Consider the following 24,763-nt stretch of genomic DNA (forward strand, 5'->3'; position numbering starts at 1 on the left):
GGTTTACATTCCATGGCTGGGCATCATTTAACTCAAAAGGGCCCCCTGGGCCAGGTCTCTTTCAAAGTGCTTCCTCCCAGCTCCACGTCTTCCCTGACTCAGACCCCAGTGTGCTCAGCCCCCACCCTCCTTCTGCTCCCTCATTTATCATGCAAAGTGGATTATGACTCCACCTGGAGGTCACCCAGCAATATTTTTTTAACAAAAATATTCTCTTACCATAAGGAATTACTGTCCTAACTGTTAGGAAAATTTTAAAGTCACCAAACATTACATTTGTGGTTAGGGCTAACCCTAACCAAAACATTGAAAACAACTTTACTGTCTACCCACAGGCTATCAATACTATGAAATCACTATATCATGATAACAAGGGATGAGGTAGATTTAAACGTACTCACATGGAAGGACCTTCAGGACATACTGTTAAGTGTATAAGGCAAGTTGTTTACAAATGTGTATCACATAATCCCATTTATGTTAAAATTATATATATAATATTTATATATATATATATATATATATATATATATATATATATACACACACATAATGGGAGGTGTGTGCACACGTATGTGTGAGTGTCAGTGTGAGTGTATGGAATGGGGAGGCTAACTTGCATGAAGCAATCTTCTCAGACCTGACAGAATTAGGAATGGCTTCCCTCTGAAGAGCAGACCTGTGTTTCTTGCAATGGCAGTGTTGTGGGTTGAAGTGTGTCCCCCCCTAAAGACATGGTGAAGGATTCATCTCCAGTACCTCAGAGAAACATTTACTTCACTCATGAGTCTGCAGTCTGGGCAGGGCTCAGAGAGGGACAGCTCACTTCTGCTCCACTCAGCACAGCTGGGCTGGCTCAAAGGCCAGGCATTAAATCACCTGCAGGCCCCGTCGCACATGCAGCCTGTGCCTGAACTGGAAAGACTTGGCTAGCTGGAGCCTGGAACAGCTGAGGGCTCCTTGGGCCTCTCTAGCTTTCTGTGGCCTCTCCGCGTGGTCTCTCAGAACAGCAGCTTCAGGGCTGCCAGACTTCTTACATGGTGGCTCCGGGCTCCAAAGGCATGTGTCCTGAGAGACAGAGCCAGGCAGAAGCTGTATTACCCATTACGACCAACCATATGCTATTAGTGAAGCAGTTTTATGAAGATCCACCCTTCAAGGACAGGACATACAGACCCCAGCTCTTGATAGAGGAGTGTCATGTCACATCGTAAGAAGAGCATGTGGTGTGTTCATAAGGAAGAGCATAAGATGTGTGGATGCAAGTGAGAAACTGCTGTTCCGGACCCAGAATCGGGGGCTTCTGTGGGTGGCACAACTGGGGCAAGAAGCCGGGTTTGCAAGAGCTGAGACCCTGTAGATTGTCGACAGGATGGGGGCAGGAGGCTGATGACGTGGAAAGGAGACGAATGCCGAGACAGGGGCTTGACCGGATGACAAATTTACAGCCAAAGTCAGATTAAAATTAGTTTTACCTTCAGGCTGAACTTTTAGGGCTCACCTTAGGCCCAAAGACATAATAAGACTTCAGCCTGGGACTTCCCTGGTGATCCAGTGGTTCAGAATCGGCTTTCCAATGCAGAGGATGTGGGTTGGATCCCTCGTTGGGGAACTAAGATCCCACGTGCCTCGGGGCCACTAAGCCCATGCCTAGAGCCGTGCACAACAAAAGACCCTGCATGCCACAACTGAGACCCGACACAGCCAAATAAATAAATAAATAAATAAGTAAATAAAATTCAAGGATCTTTAAAAATAAATACATAAAAGACTTCAGCCTGAGTTCAGTAGAAACCAGCTGCTTCTTGATTCTGCTCACTTATAACTTATTAGACAGCATGGGGAAAGCAGAGAAGCTATGAAACAATATTAAGGTAGTTAGTAAACTAAACTTGTGGTCTTTCCAAGGGTGTGTTGGTAAATGCTTAACAACTGGCTCTCCCGAAAAGAAAAAAAAAAGAAAAAAGCCCTGATGTGTAATATTTGCCTACTTCCATGATACAAGTACTCTCACCATGGCCAATTTGAAGCCACCAGTTGCCACCACTGAATTTGTATTAGCAGAGCTAAGCACCATCAGTTCGCTCAAACCTGCACAGTCGGCTCCAGCACTCACCCTGACTTTCACTTTCCACATTCTTAACAGAATTAGTTATCCTTAAAGGGCCAGCTCAATGCCTCTCTCCTCTTCCAAGGACTTGCAAGTAACAGGACAGCTTGTTTCCATCATTGTTGGAGAAGAAGAGGGAACAAGGGCTCCCTGAGACAGGGGACGCTCACGTTCTTCAACTCTAAGGACGTCAGCATCTTGCATGAAGCCATGGCCTTAACCCAGGTGTCTGCGAGCCCTGAGTCCACCTTCATGTTCGCTAGCACTGCATTCCCCTGGGAGCAACAGAAAAACCCCTGCAATGGCTGAATCAAATAGAGATTTCTTCTCCTTCCATAACAAAAAGTCTGGGAAGAGCAGACCAGCACCTCCGGCAGCCAGGTTCCTTCTATATTTCCAATTATCCATCTTCCTCCTTGTCACGGTGGGGTCACAAGACAGCTGCCCCACCTTCAGCATCATGCCAAAAAAAAAAGAGGAATGTGAAGGGTCAAATGTGTGCACCAGCTGATTCTGACCCCTAATAAGCAGCCAATAGGAAAGCCCCAGCGAGGACTTCAGATTACATCCCCTGGGCTAGGGTCACATCTTGGGACCACCTCTCCCTTCAAGAGAGGTTGAGAAATGGAATTTTCAGCTGAGCACATTTCCACCCCAAACAAAAATGGGGTTCCGTTAGGCAACCACAAGTATTTGTCACAAATGTAAATCACCTCGGAAACAAGTCTGAGATACAGTCAGAGCAGAAGGACACAGTCCCTAAGATGCCAGGCTCCTAACCATGGTGACAGGATCCCCTCCCACCTGACCATCTACAAAGTCCTAATCAATCACAGCTCACCCCATGCTGCAGAATATCCTAGGCCTCTCACTCTTCAAATTTCCCTTTGAGAAACTATGAAACCTCTCCTCAGCAAAGAATATAATAAAAGGCCCTAAGATATCAGGTAGCAGGGGACCCTGAGGTTGATCTCAGAGGCTGTGACTCACATGGGCATGGGGGACAGTCATCCAGCTGCTGTTTCTGGAGAGCTCCCTCTCAAGGACAACTAAGTCCCACCTCGTCGCCAAGTCTGTCCACACAGGCTGGACCTTTCTCCTCAGCTGGGCGGCTCTGGGCCAGCATCACAGGCCTCCGCTAGAGTCCATGGCAAGCTCCAAAGATTCTCCAGAGCAGTGATCTCTGAAACTTTGGATCCCACACTTCATCATTAAAAAATGATTAGACACATGTATTTCTGATAGATACATAGCTACTATTTATATAATATGTGCATGTAATATTTACTAGCACAAAACATATGCAAAAATAGAAATCTTAAAAAGACAAGGTTAAAAAAAATAAAGAGAAATTCTAATATTTTTCTCCCTACACCCCAGTAGTCCCTGCAACACATCCCCTTTGGAGACTAAGGCTCTAAAGTTGTGTGAGAGGAAGCAGTCAGCATATGTTATGCTACTAACCAGTCCTTTGGGACCTTAGTTACAGGCCTAACCTTCCCTTGGCTCAGAGTGTACTCCTGTTCCCCTCTGAGGATGCTACATGTTGGGTAGAACCCTTACCCCTTCTGGCATTGCCTGCTGTCCAGGGAATTTGCCAAGAACCCACATTCGTCTTCATTAGTGCCCATCCCAGAGCACGGGGACACATATGCTAATGAAGTCCCAGAAGCATCCCTTATTTTCTCAAGGGAGGTATGAGAACCAAACTAACTTGGAGCATTGAGGGAAAAGAAAAACACACAAGTACCCATGCTGTCTCACCATGTCTCCAGCAAGTCTGCCTCAGTGTCAGCCTCTCAGCGCCCCTAGATCACCAGCCCATCCCAGAGGGTTGCCAGCTCATGAAGGATGCCAAGAAAAGTCAGGATACCCCTTACTTGCTATATCCTCCCCCGCTAGTTGTTAGACTTTAACTTCTCTAGTTGTTAGACTCACAAGTTTTCTAGTTAGACTTAGAATATGTCTACATTCTCTGGTTTTTAAAGGTGGGGGAATGGGAGACAGGGACGAAGACAGGGCAAATGTGAAAAGGAAAGGCAGACAAGAAAAGAGAATTTTTAAAAAGGTAAAAGAGTCCTTAGAACTACAATGCCCGGAGGCAGAAAAGCCAGGAGAAGCAGAATTAAGTCTGCACAGATACCGAACACACAGGGTGAGGACACAGACACAGCGAACAGCAATGCCACAGGAAAAAGGAGAGGGGGAAATGGATTCCTAAAAAAGTAAAGTCCCAGATGAACACCCGCTGAATGGGGAGGCTTTGGAGATGGGAGTTGCTGGGAAGGAAAATAAGGAAACAGAAGCCAAAGGGAAGGGTGTATTGGCTCATTGCATGACCTGGAACCAAAGGGTGGAAACTGGGGACAAGTCAAAAAATACACGCCGGCCCGGGGTGAGGCCTGAAGGACCCGAAAAATGGCAGTGTTGGCTGACCTGGGACTGTTGGGTCGGTGTGCTTCCAGACCTCCCTCACACTGTCCTTGACCAGTCCTGTGGCCCCCGAACTCCAGGTAACAGAGTGGACGCAAAAGTTACCCCATCCCAAAGCAGCAAAGCAGTCCTATCCAGAGACTTACCCTTTCCACAGGCCTCCCTTTTCTGCGGTCAGTGGTGGCAGCGCCACCCAGTGGCTGACTGCGGTGGTGTGGTGGACCGCACTTCACCACAATTCCTTCCCGCAGCTTGCCCAGGTTCTGCTCAAGGGCTACCACCACCTCCTCACTGCGTGTCTACGGGGAGTCGCCTCTCAGGACGGATTAACAGACCCAGAGGAGGCGGGGCACACTCAAGCATCTGGTAGGGCCGCCGGGAGCTAGCAGCCTAGGACACCACCATTGGCCTTTAGCTGTGGGCAGCCAGATCTGTTCAATAGCGACAGCTAGTGGTCATCCTCAAAAGCAAGGTGCTCTGAGCCTCCAGGGGAAAGAAATGTCAAGGTATAGGGAAATCAAGACAGAGTCTTGGCTGCGAGTGGAGGCTAGCATATACCCAAAGCCATCCTTGGGTAAAATGGTACATAGAAAACCTAAACTCTTTACAGTGATGTGCAAGGACCCCAGCCACATCCCCAGACACACCCCAGGTCACCTGCCATGCTTTGGATTCCCTGAGGATACAGAACCGCTGGCCCTCTGAAGGCGCCCTGCTATTCCCACTGTACCTCTACCCAGGCCACCGCTTCTGCCCAGACACTCTTCACTCTCCCCATAGTCTGCTTAAATCCTGCTCATCGTTTAAGACTCAGCTCAACCACTACCCGCTCTAGGAAAACTTGCCCCCTTCTGCCAGGGCCCACCCCTCAAGGCTGGGATGGGCACTCTCCCACCCCTCTCCCGTGCCTCTATAAATTTCTGTATTTGCCTATCACTTGAGTTTACCAACTCTAAATTTACCTTTTAAATTGTCTTACATGACTACATCAAGGAACTTGCTGTATTTTACTCATTGTTGCATCCCTAGTACCAAACACAGATCTTGGCATGTATAAAGTATTTAATTAATATATCAGAAATAGAGGACTCTTAGACCCTAATACTGGGAAAGGCTTTAGGGGAAACTGAGACCCACAGGGACAAAACAACTTTGCATTTCAGGGGAGAGGTGTAGATGGATGTAAAAGTCATTTCTCCAGATTCCAGACCATTACTCTTTTCACCACACCACCCTGGTTTTGCCTCCTTGCCAACACCCAGCAGCACTGAGCTATCATGCTGGTAGGAGGGCCCTCACCTCTCTGCAGCTCTCCTGACTTTGCCATCTCCAGAAGTGCCCTATACCTTAGCTCTACTCCTTCCGGCCCACTTCCTGCAAAACTTTCTCATCAGAAGGAAACCACGTCTTCATGAAACCGCTCCAGCAAACCCACTGCTGAGACTTTCATCCTCAAGGACATATTTTAAAAGAAGAAAACGCATAACTGCATGCATGCAGGTGCTCACTGGCAGCACTGTAGTAAAATCTAAAATTTAGAAATGACCAAAATCTCCATATAAATAAAATTAAGTTCCTCCATATAATCTCCATATAAATCAAATTATCAATCACATAATGCAAAAGCTAAAACGAGTGTCAACACATTGGGATGATTTTTTAACTTCATTTATTAGCCCACATTTCCATATACTCACTATGTTCAGACATTATTCTACTGTATGAATATTAACTCATTTAATGCTCAAAATGAGGTAGGTGCTATTATGATTCCCATTATTTATGTCAGAACACATTTGATTTGGTCCAATAAAAAAATAGAAGTTAAGTGACCTACCAGACACTTATGTGGGGGGAGCTCTGTGAGGCACGTCAAATATTTTTCTTCCACAGAGTAGTGTAACACGTACTCTTAAAAGAACCTGGTCCATTTAGTGAGTTTTAAAAGTTACATATTTTATTAAACACAAAAAATAGAATAATAATAAAGATATTTAGATTGTCAAAACATTACATATTTTAACTTTTGCCATCATCTCATGGATGGAGAGGTTCCACATGTTTATTGGTCTTTTGAAGTGATAACTTTAAACATTTTTATCCTATAGATATACTTGTGAAATTATACCAGACAAAAACTCACTGAAACCATTCCTTCATATTCATACAACTGCAGATCCAAGTGAGGATCCATTACCTCCATCACTGATAGGTCACAAGGGCTAAAATAATAGTGAGAGCTAACATGTACTGAGTACTACATAAGTGTTAGCTCATGTAATCTTTAAATAATCCCATAGGGTAGGGATTATCATTATAGTCATTTTACAGAGGAAGAAACTGAGATATAAAGAGGTTAAATAATTTACTAAACTGAAACAGGCAGTAAAGGTGAAGCCAGGCTTCCAACACAGGCAGCCCTACTTTGGAGCACCCTTGCTGCTCTATTGCCCTGGGCTGCCACTCAGGGCAAAACCCTTCAGAGTGAGCAACAGGACGTATCAGATATGATACATAAAGTGATCTTGTTCCAAAGTTGAAAGTTATCCCAGCTCTGAATTTATCATTGCAATCACAGAAAATTATAATATTATAACTCATAGTTATTTTTGTGTCTATTAAATGGTATTAACCAGTGGTTAATCATTATCCTGAGCAATGCTAGGGAGGCATGGCTGTCATTCAATAATAAGGAAATTAGCAAACAGATCGTAGCGCACTCACATTATGAAAGATTGTGACAACACTAGAAAGTAAAAATATGAAAGAAGGTAAAAACATGAAAACTATTTATAATACAGTATCAAGTGGAAAGAAAACAATTGTAGATTCACGACACAAAATCTATATTGTTAAAAAAAAAAGATGTGTGCATACAGGCAAAAACTAGAAGGGAATGTAAAAAATATGAAACTAATTTGTGTTTGGGTGGTAAGATGAAGTCTTTCTTTTTCTATTTTAAAAATTCTTTTAAGGGTATCAGATTACCCCTTTTTAGAACTGAAAAAAAGAAAATGAAAGAAAATCTGAAGGCTTTCTGACCCATTTCTCCACCAAGCTGCTTTCATTATTAGTCTCCAGAGCCCTGGAATGCTCTCTGCAGAGCAGGCTGACGGCCGTCTAACATGTCAGCCCTCTGGTGAGATCAGTCTGGGTTCATTTTACTGCATCAATTCAAATATTCTCTGTTATGGATAATAGATTGTGCTGAGTCTAAAACAGATCTGAAAGGTAAGGGTAGAAATGTAGATGTAAGATGTATTGAAAAGGCTCTGGAGGATATTACAGTTTGGGAATGTGAGGCCATCTGTGAAATAATTGGTATCGTTTAACTGAAGCTGTGGCCAGAAAAATGACAATTTAAACTAGGAAGGAAAATTGTCAGTTTCAGAAAGAGGATAACACTATCAAATAACCTAATTTTACCAGAGAGCAAACGTCTCTGGAATTACATTGTTAGTGAGTACCGTTACTATTGTTGAGGCTCTTAGAATTCTTGGCTTAAGACAAAGGTACTGGTTCTGACGACCCAGGCTGTCATGAAAAAACAATGTGCAAGTGAAGTAAAGTAAGTGAAAGCATGTTTTAAAGAATAGAAGCTTCATATTTTTAATTTTTTCTTAAATGGCTTTTGGTAGCTGAGTAACTTGTGTAAGTATATTGTTTTTAATAAATAAGGTGGCTTTTTAGTGATAAACTAGAAGTTCTCAGAGTCCTGTTATTGGACAACTCACCCTGGGGGAAGGAGGGCAGTGCTTTAATTGAACCCTAGAAAGCAGTAGTTTTTAAAGTTCAGAAAGGGGTATGGCATACCTAGGGGATAACTCACGATGATATCTGATTCGGAGATAAGCCTTATTTTGTATTCTGACAGGCCCAAGGGGACACAATCCGAAACAAAGTCTAAAGGGAGAAACTAGGTTGCTCTGAAGACTAACACCAAGCTTTTCCTTTTAGTCCAAACAGATTGGTGTCTGGGAGGCCCTCCTTTTCTGGCCTACCTTCTCCTTCGCTTTTCTATCTGTCCATTCTAACACACACACACACGCACACGCGCACACACACCTTCCACCCCACCCCCAGGCACTTAGACTTCAGGAAGGCATTGCTGAGAAAATATTGGACGGACAACTTCTTTTGAGCAAGGTTGCCATTTCCCAAAAAATGAATAAGGAGTCATCCAGTAGAGTGGAAAGGGAGAACAAGATTAGAACTAGTAGCACCCATAGGGGGCCCTCCATGGGTTAACTAGGGGTTAACTTCATAGTGCTATTTCTTGGAGTATAGGAAAAGTCATATTAGCATACAGTTTAAGATTTTTTCTTTCATAATTGAGATTCCCGGTCATTACCCCAACCCTACCAGAAAATCTGATAATCCTATACCTCCTTGTGTGATGTTGTGAAGGGTAAAGCAACAGGGTTCTAAAGCATAGTGTTTCTTATCCTATATTTACCTGTTCATGGGAGCTCATAGAGGGCTCAGCATCTATCAAGGAGACCATATCCCAAAGTTCAGGATATGACCATCAACAAAGGGACCTGGAAATAGTGAGGAGAAGCACTGAATGCTGGCCAGTAAATGCCAGGTGGTCAACTCAACAGGGGCCTGATCTAAATCCTTCTCTTTACTAACCCACACTAGAGGGGGCGCCCTCAGGTAGAGGCGGGCAGATGACTAGACCATCTACCTCTACTTGAGTCCAATTTGGTAAAGCAGAGTTTCTTAAATCCATCTTATCCAGATTTTCAAAACACTAGCTTAGTTACACAAATAACTCTAAATTTATTTTAGTTTCCATTGAATTATGTTTACTTTCCATGTATCGTTAATACATTTTTACAGATGTGCTTTTGCTTTTTTAAATTGATTTGGCTTGCTAGTAGTTTATTTTATTGCTTTTTTTTTCTATTGGTATTTATACCTCTCTCCACAAACACACACGAGGACCAGTTCCTGAATTTATTTATGAATAAATAAATGAATTCTACTCTAAATTCCAATTTATTCTATTGCTTTCCCCTTTTATCTCCCTTTTATTCTTACCTCCTTTCTTTTTTTAGAAATTTATTTGAAAATAAATAAATGGCTAATTTGTTTTTAATCCCCCTTATTTAAGTAATGAAAATATTTAAGACTACGAATACAAAAATATTTAAGACTATGCCTTGGCCACATCTCATAGATTTTCTTCTTAATATTCTCATTAGCATTGTTTTCAAGTCATTCTTAGTTACAGATTTGGTCTCCTCTAGATTTCAAGAGTAAACCAGGAGGATTCTTTTTCCAAGAGGTTGAAATGTTTATTTCTTCCAACTTTTGCTATTTATTTCTAATTTTACTCTACTATGGTTAGAAAATCCTGCTGTAAGAGATAAACTTGTTTTAATGTTTGCTTTTTTTCTATATTCTTTTGTATGCATGAAATATAATAATTTTTATTGTGGTGAAATATACGACATAAAGTTTAGAATTTTAACCATTTTTAACTGTACAGTTTAGTGGCACTACTTAAGTAATTCACATTGTTATGCAACCATCCACCATTATCCATTTCCAGAACTTCTTCATCGTCCCAAACTGTGCTTTTGGTGTCACATTCAAGAAATCATTGCCAGATCCAATGTCCTGAAGATTTTGCCCTAAGTTTTCTTCTAAGAGTTTTATAGTTTTAGCTGTTACACTTAGGTCTTTGATCCGTTTTGAGTTCATTTTTATTTATGTGATAAGGGTCTAACATCATTCTTTTGAGGGTAATACATTTTTAAACAGAAAGCAAAGATTCAGAAAATATTAGCTCCAGAAGGGGACCTCCCCATTTACGAATGAAGAAATTGGGATAGAAATCAAGTAATAAGCCAAGCTCACACAACTAATTGAGGGCAGCAGCAGACTAAAAGTCAAATCCTGTCTATTTTCAATGCATTACACTAGACTAATGTTTGCTTTTTTTTAATGAAGTTTGCTTTATGATCAATACAGTGAATTTTTTGACGCTTCATGGGCATTTGAAAATAAGGTACATTCTCTGTTTTCAGAGTTCTCTCTCTCTCTCTCTGTGTGTGTGTGTGTGTGTGTGTGTGTGTGTGTGTGTTTCTCTTTCTTTCTGTCTATATAGATAGATAGGTATGACAACCTTATTAATTGTATTATTCTCAGAACATAGTGTTAAGAGCTCAGGCTCTGATGCCAGGCAAACCTGTGTGACCTTGAACTCACACTTGTAACTTCTCCAAACCCCAGTTAAAGTAGAGGTGGTACCCCATTGAATGCATAGTCCTAAAAGGGATTTCAAACTTCATACACATTTCTTTCTGACTTTCAATGGAACCCAAATAGCTGGCCAACAGGAACTCGTATTACCGTCACCTGTCCTCTCTTATGCGCTAGTGCCCTAAACTCCCAGAACCCTCTCATACTTCTATGCCCATAACATTCTCTTACTCTGTCATCTTGGGCTCCCCAGCCCCTCTGTCCTCATTCCTATCTCCATGTGCCAAGCTTCAGGCACAGGACCTTGGGCTATTGTCTCTCATCCTGAGGGAATGTCATTTCCCTTCAGTCCCAGTGCTTGAGAATTCATCCTCTTCATTTTCCCCTGCCTTCTCCTGTTCTCTTTCTCCTCAGAGAATGGAGGCAGTAGTAGGCAACCGAGAAGATTGTGACATACTCCCAACCTCTTAATAATTGTTATCTTATCACAGCTATTTAAAAGTCTCATTACGTGCCTCACATGTGAAGTCTTAGACCTCATGGGAGCCACATAAATCATCCATTCAGACACTGAATGGGCCATTCAGACAAGGTGAATTGCACAAAGGTAACAAAGCTACTCAGTCAACTTGTCCCAATCTGGTTCCCTCTCCACCGTCTTATACTGAACTTCTTGGAAATTTCCTATCGCATTTGTAATAGTTTCTTTTTAATGCACACAGATAAGTTCCTTTTAGTTTTTCCCCAAATTTCCTAGTTCAGTGGACTGGGAAATATTTTCATAAGATTCTGCCTGCTATTGATCCCTGATTTCCCAGCCACCCAACCACCATCTTTTCACCTTCCCCTACCCCCTGTGTCCCGTCCCATTGCTTCAGAAAGGAGGAAGTTCAAAGCTGACCTCATTCCAGAATTCTGAAAAAAAATACCAGTACTTTAGAAGAGCAGAAAGCCTTTACAACACCAGGATTGGGAAGAAGCAAAGTTAAGAAAAGAGAAAATCCTTACACAGGGAACGACCTGATACACATGAAAACCTACACTGGAATCTCTCTTCTAGGTCAAAAAGGCCTTTTTTTCCCCTTCATAGAAACTGCAAGGTTTGAATCTGACCCAGAGACCCATCCTTGTCTAAGCTAGAAAGGGAATTTTGACTTGAAACTGACCGAGAGCTCAGACCAATCGAAGAGCAAGAGAAAGGGTGGCTGGGATGCCCGCTGGTGGGAGGAGCTCCTGAGCCCAGCCCTGAAGGCCTCAAGGGTTCAGGCGCCCCTCAGATCACACCAGAGAGGAAGAGAGAGGAACTGGGGTGAGCAAGTATTGTGGTTTCCTGTTTCAGCAAGGCTGCTGTGCAAAAAGAAAGACAGTACCAAGAAGGGAAATGCTAAGGGGGCCCAGAGCCATGGATTGAGAGCTTGCCCCATCAGAGACCAGAGCCGAGATCTGCCCAGGAGCTGGGAGGCTTTCCTGAGCTGCTTGGGTTGGAGCCTGGGACCCAAGGTAACTTAGGAGGAGGCTTTTGTGTCCAGGTTGGGGACCTCCGATTCTGGGGTGGGGCAGAAGAGGCTCTGTCTGCCAGCTTCCCTGGTCTGAAGGGGGAGACACTGGAGTGGATGTTGTAGTTTGAGTGTTGGGGGTTGGGTACACAGGAAAGTGTCCCGCGTTGGTCTCCAGAGGCACAGCTTCCATCCCTCTTGGCTGCGTCCATAAGATTAGATTAGCAGTGAGCCAGGTGACTAAGGGTTCAGGCTCCCCAGGGACGGGAGGCGCATTTTACAGCTCCCTTCACAGCAGGGACCCCATAGCACCAAGCTGCCTGCCCAGCAGCTTGCGTGCAGCCCCTTCTCTCCTACCTCACTCTGAGAGCTCTCGGCTAGGAAGGCCAGACCGTTCATTCATGCAGGAGGCCATTTATCACACACACAGCAGGGAATTAGGAGCAAAGACCGGGAAAGGCAGCAACAAAGCACAGTCAGGTGAGGGCAGCGCCCTGATCTCCCCCTGTGGCAGTGAGGACAGTCTCCCCCAGCCAATACCACCCTTTCCCAGAGCTCCAGCTGGGCCCTGTCATGCCACCAAGGGCTGCCTGGGCAGTGGCCCAGTGACCTTTCTTTGAAGCACACGGGGACCCGTTCCATTTCCTTCTACAGCCCATCTCTGTCAGTCAGCCGTCCACATGGCTTCTTGTGTTTAAGCAAATCAGAATAGCCAAGACCTCCCGGAAAGCTGGGTATGATTCTACCCAGGTGTGCCACACCAAATCCTACACAGTGTGAGAGTCTGGGGGCCTGAGAACACTCACATCTCTGAGGAGACTTTCCCACTGCAACTCCCAGCTTGGGTAGCAAGGGCTAACGTCTGCGCCCAACCCACCCCACCCCACCCCACCCCCCCGGAAACAGAGCAGGACAGCCATGCGTTTCAGTGAACTAGTGTAGACAGAGCCCACACACTTATCTCTCCCAGACAGCCCTCTCTTCTTCACAGCAGGAGGCAGGAGGATTCTCCACAATCAAGGGATCTTCCTCGTCTACGAAGCCTGAGGGATTACCTGGAACCAAACAGGGAGGGGACCTAGCGCCCCACATTTTAAAGGTGGGAAGCAGGCAGTCCTCTCTTCTTTGCCTTTCTGCCAGGCCTAACTGAAATGGCAGTTGTATCCAGACCACAGAGTAGTCCTTTCTCCCTGTAGCCTACACCCAGAAGTCAGAGGAACAGAGCAACAGTAAATATGATTTCAACCAGGGACCAGCATCGCCTCCGTGGGGTAGACAGTGCCCCTTCAAAGAGAAAGGGGGCAGGGGAGTTGGAGGATGAGGCATTCTCGGTCCTGGAGTGCTAGGTTAGCTCGGGACATTTGTCTTATAGCATTGAGTCTTCAATATCCAAGATCAGTAGGACAGGAGTGATAATAATCATATTATTATCAAAAGCTAACATTTATTGTGTGCTATGTCCCAGATGCTTGCGGACATGCATTTTCTCTTTAATCCTCATAACCTTAGGAGGTAGGTTCCCACTTTATAAATGAGGAGACAGAGACATAGAGACAGTTAATAGCTTGTTCAAAAGCACGTGGGTAGTAGATGACAGGGCCAGGACAGGAGTCCACACAGTCTGAGTCCAGGGTCGGGGCACCCCGCCTCCCCCATTTACGGCAGAATAACTAGGGCCTATGGCTTAGGACATCACAAGTATAGATTCTGAAAGTGGAGTTTACCTGCACACCCAGTCCTTCATAATTTAATATGAATGGGCCTCTCAGATCCTTTCCTAAGTTTTTAAACAAAGAAAGTGGCAGGTGAGAAGTGAGGGGACCCTACAGAGTAGGAGTGAGGAGAAAAGCCTAAAGAAAGGGGAGAGGCACCCAGGGATGAGACGAGCGGACAAGCATTGACAATCTAACAGTTCTGCTTGGGGTCAGCACTGCCCAAGGCCAGGAGATGCCCCTCCGAGCCTGGAGAGTCAGGCATTGGAGAGCGAACAGGGTCTGACTGTGTAAGACCCCCCTCTCAGGGTGTGATACGACCCCACCCATGAGCCCCCAGAAGGAGTCGTATGACCAGAGAGAGAGAAAGAGAGAGCAAGAATCCTGCAGAGAATTCCAGACTGATCCAGGAGGAGCAGGGAACTCCAATGAAAGGGCAGAGAGGCTGCTACCTGTTGAGTCTGTTTGACTATAAATAAACCCGAAGGGCCAGAGCCAGCAAATGCCTCCTGGTTGGTGAAGCTGAGAAATCCCTTCACTGACCTCCCCAGGAGCTAGATTCCCAGGGCAGTGGGTAGTGAGGCTGTGGGACAGAGAGAGGCGGCAGCTGTAAGGGGACGTCCCCCTCCCTTCATCAGTCTCTGGGCTGACCCCAGGGACCAGAATTTCCAGTGCTCAGAATCCAGCTTAGCCATGTCCAGCCCCAACTCAGCCAAGCTACCAGAGGGTTCTAGGAGAATGAACAAATTTGCAGAAGGTAGGTGAGGGAGAGTAGGAAAGAGAGAGAAGGGCACGGAGAAGGCAGAAGGGGTGAGGGTGGGGTTTTGTGAGTAGCAGGTAAGGCCATGTAGAGGGGCAGCAAGTGTGGTCTCTACTCCAAGCCTGGTTCCCTGGGGACTTTTGGTTACTCTTTTTGTTTGTTCGCTTAGGTTTCCTTTTTCTTGGCAATAGCCTTATTTAGGTATAATCCACATCGTTGCTGGTTTCGATGGCACAATCTGTGTCTGGGCTAAGGAAAGCAGACTTGGCACCATACTTAGCCCTAACAGGGAGGTGATCCTAAAAAAATGGAACCTGCCACTTGAAGAGATACTGAGCTGAAAGCTCTGAAATGAGTTTTGGCCAGTGATGGGCAAGTGGCAAGTTATCAGCCAGTACGGATCTGGGTTGTCTGTACCTCAGAGTCAGAGCCCAGTCCTGGGCCAGGAGTGGAGTGCCAAGGGACCGAGGTCAGGGCTCCATGACTGTAGGCAATAGCGTGGGGTGTCCCTCCTGAACCATGCCCAGGACCAGGCTGGCAAGGTAGCTGCTAAAGGCTAAACAGAGGACAGTGAGTGCTGGTCATAGGACTGGTAGCACCTCGAGGGGTTTGGCTATCCCTCCAGGCCTTGAGAAAAGTTGCTCACCTCTGTTAGTAACAACTCAGCCAAGAGAGCAGTGAAGATTCTGGCTTTCCTTTTAGATTGGGGATCAGGGAGCCAATTTAACTGGTTCTTTAGAAGTCCCTGGAAAAGGAACACAGCCCCATCTGCCCTCCAGAAGGCTAGAAGCTTTTAGTGATTTTTATCAATTATTTCTCACGTTCCCCTAACTTAGAGGCAGGGTGAGACGTTTGGTCAAGGAAGAAGTGGCAGCCAGAGGAATCTCGCCACTTTGCAGAAGGGGAGACGCAGGCCCGAGAAGAGCAGAAATTAGTTTAGAGGCTGAATCTAGAAGTCCTGAGTTCCCGTATGACATCATCCCCTCTTCAGTTGTCAACCCACACATATGGGACGCTGCGCTATTTCTACCCCCTCGTCCAGGAAGATGGCCATTTTTCGGCCCATCTCCTGACCCCTCCTCTTCGCCTCCCTGTTGGCACTTGGCAGATCCGGGCAGCTATTCCAGGAACTGGAAGCCAAGCACAACAGGTGCTCGGGAGGTCATCATGATCAGCCCAGACCCTAGGCCTGCCTCTGGCTTGGCCCGGTGGGCTGAGAGCTACGAGGCCAAGTGCGAGCGCCGGCAGGAGACCCGTGAGAGCCGCCGCTGCCGCCCCAATGTGACCACTTGCCGCCAGGTGGGGAAGGTGCTGAGGACCCAGCAGAGGGAACAGCTCCAGAGGGCACGACAACAGCAGTTTTTCAGACGGAGGAACCTGAAGGTGGAAGAGAAAGGCGAGGCACAGAGCCCGCAGGCCAGGGAGCCAGGTCCCTCCAGGAGGCCAGGCCAGGCGACCGACCTCAAGGATCCCTTGTCTTGGGCCAACAGGATTTCTTCCCCCAGACAGCAGGTGGGCCATGTAGAGGGACACAGTGCTCTGGAGGGGATGGGGTGCAGCACCAAGGCAGGTGGGTGGGCTCAAGGTCACTAAGAAGTGATTTAAATGAAGTCCGTCCTTCCTCAGTTATCATAAAGTCTCCCTTAGCCACTTACTCAACAGATATATTTGTTGTTGTGTTTTGGGGTTTTTTTTTGTTTAGCTATTTTTTTGTTTTGCACTTGCCTTTTAGGAGAGAAAAGAATAATTTAAAAACAATTCCATAGCTAATTCCTAGTATTAGTTCAAATTCAGTCTATCTAGACATATCTTCTACGGCATTCATTCATCCGTCATTAAACAAACATTCAATGAATGCTTACTGTAGGCCAGGGACACAGACCAATCTCTTAATGTCTCCCTCAAATCACACACACACACACACACACACACACACACACACATTTCTCGTCTCTATCCTTCTGTAAGGCTGCTGCATCACCCACCTTCTCTCTTTCTCTTGGGCCATCCCAATTCCAATATCGTTCACCTAAGGCCGCCATCTGGCCCAGGAAGCCCTAGCTTCCCTAGCTTCTCCAGGCCACCTCTGCTCACTGTGGTTTTTATGAGGTTATAAATCCTCTAAGATTGTGTAACTTTTAGAGGGCCCATTAGTCCGCCCTGGGAAGGAGCAGTGCTGGCAAAAGCCAGGGTACGTTGAAATGAGCTCAGCCAGCAAACCATCTGTGTCTTCCTATCCACATTGTGAGCATGTGGACAGCGGGGATGGGTGCTCCGGATTCCCTGGAAGTAACTGGTATTGTACTGTCCCCAGAGTAGGTGCTCTGTTGGGCCTTCTTAACCAGTGCATGTGTTATCCACAACAGGAGGTGCTGTTCAGAAAAATGATCCTCGAGCCCAGCTGTAAAATAACACCAACTGTGTACTTTCTAAGGCAAGAAGGTTTCTACGTGCTTTTGGTTGAAAAAAATAATTTTAAGGAGAAAAAGAACAGAAAACACAGTTACCTAAAGAACTCTTCCTGAGCCTATCAGTTATTTAAGGTTTCTTGAGATTGAGTTAGTCTGCATGATTAGCTGTCACATGCATTTCTTAGCCTTTTAGTGTTATGTTACAAACATAAATGTTTTTTAGTTTGTAAGGAGAAAATGTAAAAATAGCAAGCAAAATTGTGACAACTACTGCTGCATTCCTCCTACAGCTGCCTAATTTACCTTCTCTTCACACAAAACCTCAACAATAGTCCAGCTGTTGCTAAGAGGAAGGAAACCACCTCTAGAATAGGAAGGCACCTTGGACACCAACTACTCCAAGCTCCTCATTATACAGCCAGGAGACTGAGACCAAGAAAAGGAAGGACCTGATCCCAGATCCCCTCACTTCCACCTCAGACCGGTTCTCTTTCCGGGATCAGGGACTCTAGAGAGAGTAATTGGAGACAAACCCAGCTCCCCATTTGCCTGAACTGAGGAGGATCGATCCCACCAGCCAGGACAAGAAAGGGCAGGAGCAGGGATAACCTTGTAGCTTTGAAGGCTTGAATGGGTTCCTTTGGTTTTCTGGACCTGAAACTTGATCACTGGCTCATCTTTCTGCAGTCAGCTGGAGAATCCTGTTCTAAGAGGCTCTATCTAGGCTCTCAGCATCCCCCACTTGCTTTCCAGGTGTCAGGGACCAGCTCCGAGGTCTTTGCAACCCAACGCCATCCTCCCTCAGGCGCCTGGAGGGATCCGGCTGACCACCTCCCCTCCCAGGCTGGGGGCCTTCCACCACAGGACCCTCCCATCAAGAAGCCACCCAAACACCACCGTGGTAAGAGCAGGGCCTTCCTCACTCACTGGGCCGAGGCATTTCCACTCGCTGGCAGTGGAGAGTCCCTATCCCTCCCCACTTCCCTCACTGCCTCTCCCATGGGTTCTGAATCACCTTATCCCTATCCCTCAGGCACTCAGACAAAGGCAGAAGAAACACAGCCAACAATTAAGCACGATGCCAGTCAGCAAACCAAGTGAGTACCTTCCATGTTCCTGACCTCAACTCCTTCACAGCCCATCCATTCCTCTCTCCTAAGCTTTTACCTGAACCCTCCCCCAGAATGTGGAGAGAAGCACAAGGAACTTCCACGTCCACCTTAATTAAGAAAAAGGAAGGCCTTCCCCTTCCTTCCCCATTGGCTTTTCAGAAGAGATCAGAGAAGGAATCAATACACTGCCTCCTGACACTCTTATTTCTTTGATCCATTGTCATTTTTGTTTTTTATTTTTTTGTTTTTTTCTTCTCTTCCAGTTATGGAGTTGCAGTTCTAGATAAGGTAAGAAAATCCTCATGGTGAAGGTGTTAAATCAGGTGGCATCTAAGCTCCTCCAAGCTCTGACATTCTGGAATTCCACAGTAAACTCAGCTGGGTTGGAGGGGTACCCTCTTCCTGGATGAGCATAGACATGGGGGCCTGGAGGGACCCTGAGTCAAGGAAGAAAGTTTACTCAGCACAAGCCAATCCAGACTTGGGTTCCATGTTCTAGGATTTCAGGGAACCTACAATCTTCTTAAATACCTTTTTCTTTCTCTCTAGGAAATCATCCAGCTTTCTGAGTACCTCAAAGTAAGTAACATGTGAATTCTCCCCGCAGCTCCTCCATCCATCTGCTCCCTTCTCCTCCAACTTAATCTTACCCTCTTGCATTTTGCCCCCCAGGAGGCCCTACAGAGGGAGCTGGTTTTAAAACAGAAAATGGTGATTCTCCAAGACCTACTGTCTGCCCTGATTCGGGCCTCTGACAGCTCTTGGAAGGTAAGGGAAATCTTTGCTTGAACAAAGCTCATGGACTTCTATGTGTGCCTATCTCATTCTTCTTTCCATACCATCCCAGCAAGAGAAGGGGCTTTTTCGCTACTGAAGAGGCTGAAGGTGGGGGATGGTGCTAAGACCAAAAGGTCAAACATGTCACAGTAAATATATGGGAGAGCTTGGCTCAATCCAGGGTGGTCAGCTGAGGACACCCCCAGGGAAGACCCAGAACCAAAAGAGGCAAGAGTTTCCATTTTTTAATTTGTTGGAAGAAAGAAAGGACGGTCCGAATTCAGTTAATATTACTGACTGTGATAAATGCAACTATTTTCATATGGGATTCACACCAATATTAATTCCAAGTCATCCTACACCTACTAGTCAGCCCGGACGTGAATGTCAAAGCGGGAAGGGACCTTGAAGATTAGCTAATTTTCTCATTTTGCCAATGAGGAAACTGAGTGTCAGAGAGGTCAGGTGACTAGTCCACATTCACACTGCTAGTTAGAGGAAGAATTGGAACTAAAATTCAGACCTCCTGATTTTAGTCCGTTCATTCAACAAATATTCATAAGTCATGTTCTCTACACTGAGCACTGGAAATGAGATTAATTAGACAGGGTTCCTGCTTTTAGAGAGCCTGCGGGTCAGGGAGACAGATGCCTAAACAATGCAGAGATGTGAGAAATAAATGTTTTCTGGATATAGTAGAATACGAGGAGGAATGAATGACTCCACAGAAGGGGAGAACCAGGGAAATACTCATAGTTATATTAGTATTTTCCAGGCAAATGTGGAAACAGGAACTATATTCTGGGCAGGGGATGCAGCATAGGCAAAGGACCAGAGGCATGATGTAGGCTAATGCAATGGGTCTCCAGCTTTTTAATCTCAGGACCCCTTTATACTCTTTAAAAAAAATTAAAATCCAAAGAACTTTTTATATTTACCGCTTTGAAATGAAAAAAGGAATCTTAAAATATGTATTAATTTTAAAAGAACAATAGTAAATACATTACATGTGAACCTAAATTATATATTTTTGTGAAAAATAAGTACATATTTTTTAAAAAAAATAGTGAGAGGAGTGGCATTGTTTTATGCTTTTTCAAATTTTTGTTTGGTTTTCTTTTTGGGGTTTTTTTAACATCTTTATTGGAGTATAATTACAATGTTGTGTTATTTTCTGCTGCATAACAAAGTGAATCAGCTATACGCATACATATATCCCCATATCCCCTCCCTCTTGCGTCTTCCTCCCTCCCTCCTTATCCCACCCCTCTAGGTGGTCGCAAAGCACCGAGCTGGCAAATCTTTTTAATGTCTGAACGGAAGACAGCTAGATTCTCATATTTGCGTCTGCATTCAGTCTGTTGTTAATACATTGTTTTGGTTGAAGCATATGAGGAAAATCCAGCCTCACACAGATATGTAGTTGGAAAAGGGAAGACCTTGCAGATCCTGGATTCCCAGGGGTCCTTGGACCCCACATCGAAACCCCTAGACTTTAATGTTCAGGGAGCATAAGCAGTTTGATGCGACTGGAGCAGAAAGCCCCGGGTGCACAGAGAGAACACACAACCTCCCAGCCTCCGTGAACATCTGACCTTACCACGTAGATGGCTGTGCTTAGACAGAGAGATGGGATGGGAGGACGTGGGACAAAACTAAGAAGTTTGCAGTGATGTCAAAGAGACTCCTAGGCTCAGCCCTCCCTCTTCATGTCGGTCACTGTATCCGGATTTAGGTGTTTATGTTCAGGGCTCCTGCTGGTTAAGGAAGTTGTTTTCATAGCTGGGTAGGAGCCTGAGACAGACAGCTGTGCATGCCAGGTGGTTTCCGGTGCTGAACTAAACTGAGATTGTCTCATTCGTTTATTCAACAGACATCTGATAAGTTCCAACTATGTGCTGGCTTGGGTGCTACAGGGACAGAGGTAGGGTCCTTTGTCTTTAGGAGTTCCAACAGCAGCCAGGAAGAGAGAGACAGGTCATAAATAACACTACTGCAGTGTGCTAAAGCTGTAACAGCACTTTCTACAAAGTGACACAGAGAAAAGAGAAGGGAGCAGTTCTTCTGCCTGAGGTGGCATAGGGTAGACTCCAAAGGAAACGGACCATTTTAGTGGGGTCTGGAAGGATTGAATAGGAGTTTACCAGTACAGAAGCAGGAATGATGAAGGGAAAGAAGAAGGAAAAAGGAAAAGGGTGCTCACAGTAAAGGAATCAGAATGATTACAGGCCTAGGTGTAACAAAGCGTAGGGTATAGCAGAGTGTGATGGAAATGAAGGGACTGTGTCAGAGTAGCTCCAAAGATAAGACCGAAAGGGCCTCAGATAGGTCTCTAGAATTGTGGCGCTTAAACTTTTTCTGTTGAGTAGGGTATCTCAAACTTAAATAGTTATAGATTCCCTCTTAAAGGAAAAGTATATATATATATCTCTCTCATGAGAATGCATGCTACCCCAGTTTGAGAAACACTGCCACAGGCAATAAGCAGGGGAGCAGTGGGACCACGTTTTCCTCAGGTTTAAAGCCCTACGCTTAGCAGTGTCCAGCCCATCCTGAGAAGGAGCTTGTCCAGTAGCCGTGGAGTTGCACTCGCTTGGCAGCACGTGTACTAAGATAGCTGTGGTGGGACTTCCTTGGCGGTCCAGCGGTTAAGGCTCCACGCTTCCAATGCCGGGGGTGCGGGTTCGATCCCTAGTCAGGGAAGAAAGATCCCACGTGCCGTGCGGCGTGGCCAAGAAATAAATTAATTAATTAAATGAAATGAAAAAGATAGCTGTAGAACTGAGTTGAAAGCGATTGATCAGATCTGTGTTTTATAAACCTTATAAAAGGTTCTCTGACAACAATGAGGACCCTGGCTCCCAGTGGGTGTAGGGGTGGTGAAAGCTCTTGCAATACCGCAGGTAAGACACAATCAGAACTTGAATTACAGCCAGCGTGGTGGGAATGGGGAGGGTTTATTAAGAGACATTTCCAAGGTAGACTCTGAGGGCGGTTTCGCTCCATGCTCCTGCGGGGGGCAGGAGTTCCTCCAGCTGTGGTTTTCTCCCTCCCTTCTACCCCCACCCCCTAATATTCACCCTTTTTGTCTTCTTCCTCCCCACCAACCCCTCAGCTTCCTGTTTTTAAGAAAAATAGTCTCAGGTTTTTTCAGTTAACAGCTCTTGCTTCCCCCAAAACAAGACAATTCAACCCCCTACCCCTTCCTTGGAAAGCTCAACTTCAATGAAAAGACAGTCCCAGACTGCCGTACTTGGGAAAAGTTAAGTGGAAGAATGTGGCCAGAACAGGGACTCCGATATTCAGCCAAGTTCAGGCCTTTATTGTTTTTCCATTTGGCCTCCATAATTTGAATCTCCAACTGCACATGCAGAGAAGCTCACCACAAACTCTATTAGAACACCAGAGATCAGCTCCCTCTGTTGCCTCCACCTTCAAGCTGACTTTGGGCCTTTTGGATGTGACAGGCCCTGGGGCACAGCGGAGACTCCTGAGCTGGCTCCAAGCTTCAGAGCAGAAACAGTTCGGGCAGTAGAGAAAGCAAGCCCTCAGTATGGGGCAATACAAACCCAGAGCAGGGCACACGTGGGTTTTAGGTTCTGCAAAGTGGAAATGAGATCTTAAGATGACAGCGCAGTGGGGGATTGGCTGCAGGCCCTAAGCAACCTCTAGTAGAGCAGAGAGATAAGTGGGCTGGTGCTTCTGCTGTGAGGCGGTGGTATCTCTGGAGAGCAGATCAGAGGCAAGGGGAAAGCCAAACAGAAGCAGGAGCTGAAGCCCTCAGACCGGCACCGGGTGTGTATGGCCTCCACCTTGCTCCCTTTTTCAAGCGGGGGTACTATGCTCTCTGAACCCTGGGTTCCTGGGATGCTACTGCCAAAAAAGTTCCACAATTGGCCTGTAAAAAGTGCTTCTTTCCCCATCCTGTACCACTGGGCTTCATGTGGGGAGAGCTGGGGCTCAGACCAGGAAACCACATGCCCCATTTGCAACAACTTGGCTGCAACTTCCCTGCCTGCCTTGGGGAGTCTGGGCAGGCGGAGCTGTGGATCAGAGATGTTTTCAAGCCCCAGACTTGGGTGGCCCTTCGTCTCCACTGAAGGGGCTAACTGAATAGTCTTCTATTACAACGTGAATGGAAAAGTAATCTGGGGAGTGGCTAAAACACAAAAACAGTTGGAAGAGGCAAAAATACTGGATAGAAACCATACTAAGGAAGGAGAAGGGAGCTACCCAGGAAGGGTAGGAGACTGAGGGAATTGTAAGAATATTGCCTTGGGCTTGTTTTCTTCTGAAACTACCACAAGATAAACTGTCAAACTTAGTGGGTTTGATTGCATCCTGCAAAGTAAGAGTTTAGGCAAAGGAAAATACACAGTCAGACTCTCTGAACCCAGAGCTGCGATACAGGTGGAGGGAGTTGATTTCAGGACCTGTGGATTAATAATGAACAGGCCACGCAGGGGAGTAACTTTTCCCAGTTACTCCGGAGCCCAGAACAGTGGAAGTCTTTTCCATCTGTTCTATCTGTCCCAAAGCCCTGTGGTTATCGTAGATGCCAAATCCTGACCCTCGGCTCTCACACCAGACATTATGAAAAACATTAATAGCAGGAGGCACTTTGAAAAATTATTTTTGGCAAAGCCTTTTGCTTTTGCAAGGCCCCGCTGAGGAATACAGGAAGGAAAAAGGGTGGAGGCGCCCCCTGGCTCCCAGGGTTAGAAGAATCGGCCAAACAAGATCAAAACAGGAGCTGTGAGATACCACTTCCTGCCTCTCCCAGGTGCCCTGAAACTCAGTGAGGGGGACAGACCTCAGAATAGAGGCTCGGGCTTCCCTGGTGGCGCAGTGGTTGCGAGTCCGCCTGCCGATGCAGGGGACACAGGTTCGTGCCCCGGTCCAGGAGGATCCCACATGCCGCGGAGCCGCTAGGCCCGTGAGCCATGGCCGCTGAGCCTGCGCTCCGCAACGGGAGAGGCCACAACGGTGAGAGGCCCGCATACCGAAAAAAATAAAAACAAAACAAACAAACAAACAAACAAAAGACAGAGGCTCCTCTGCCTTCTGGCCGTTACAGACCAGAAACGTTGTAAGGGTTGGAAACGTCCAAGCCGTGTCCAAGCCGTCTCCCAACGGAGAGGGACGGTGGCGTCTCAGGCCTGAGGAGAAATGTAATTTCTAGACCTCACAAGCGTCCCACGGGGCCTGGTTGGAAAAGCCAGCGAAAGGATATGAGAACCGGTTACTGCTAAAGAGACCCATGGCCTTTTCTCTGGGAAACTGGCTCTCATCCATGGCACCTCCCCGCCCTCACCCCCTCACTCACACAACCTTAAATCAGACTCAGGACTGGAGGAACAAAACCCCTACCTGGGAAAAAGGAAGATGTCTACAGGTGGAGGAAGGAATAAGGCAGCAAGGAAGCTGTCGGCTGCTCAGCAGAAATACTGAAAAACTGAGAAACAAATAACGGGCCTTCCTGCCTGCCTTTCGCCACCCCCGCCCTTGAGATTTACGTCCCTCTTGGAATGTCCAAAATGCCACTAGACAGACCCAGATCGTGAACAAATAGCATGTGGCTTTCTGGGAGGTCCTCTCACCACCACCGTCACTACCACGCACACATACACACCCTGCCTTAATATCCCTCCTCCCTTTCCTGCTTTCTTAAAGAATTTCTCATCTTGAGTCGTGTGTGTGTGTGTGTGTGTGTGTGTGTGTGTGTGTGTGTGTGTGTGT

At 46.1% G+C, this 24,763-nt stretch overlaps 1 protein-coding gene across 1 annotated transcript in view; it reads left to right on the forward strand.

Moving 5' to 3' along the window:
- Nucleotides 1–15,891: 15,891 nt before the first annotated feature.
- TRAF3IP3 (TRAF3 interacting protein 3) overlaps nt 15,892–24,763 on the forward strand; it is a 19,665-nt gene continuing 10,793 nt past the window's right edge. Inside the window, 6 exon segments of the mRNA XM_029228154.1 lie at nt 15,892–16,236; nt 17,889–18,036; nt 18,169–18,232; nt 18,511–18,535; nt 18,797–18,826; nt 18,920–19,015. Of these exon segments, the coding sequence (XP_029083987.1) occupies nt 15,892–16,236; nt 17,889–18,036; nt 18,169–18,232; nt 18,511–18,535; nt 18,797–18,826; nt 18,920–19,015 (708 nt within the window).

The sequence above is a fragment of the Monodon monoceros genome, unplaced genomic scaffold, assembly GCF_005190385.1.
Source record: "Monodon monoceros isolate NGI ecotype Baffin Bay Population unplaced genomic scaffold, NGI_Narwhal_1 Super_Scaffold_18, whole genome shotgun sequence".
In the NCBI taxonomy this organism is placed as follows: Eukaryota; Metazoa; Chordata; class Mammalia; order Artiodactyla; family Monodontidae; genus Monodon; species Monodon monoceros.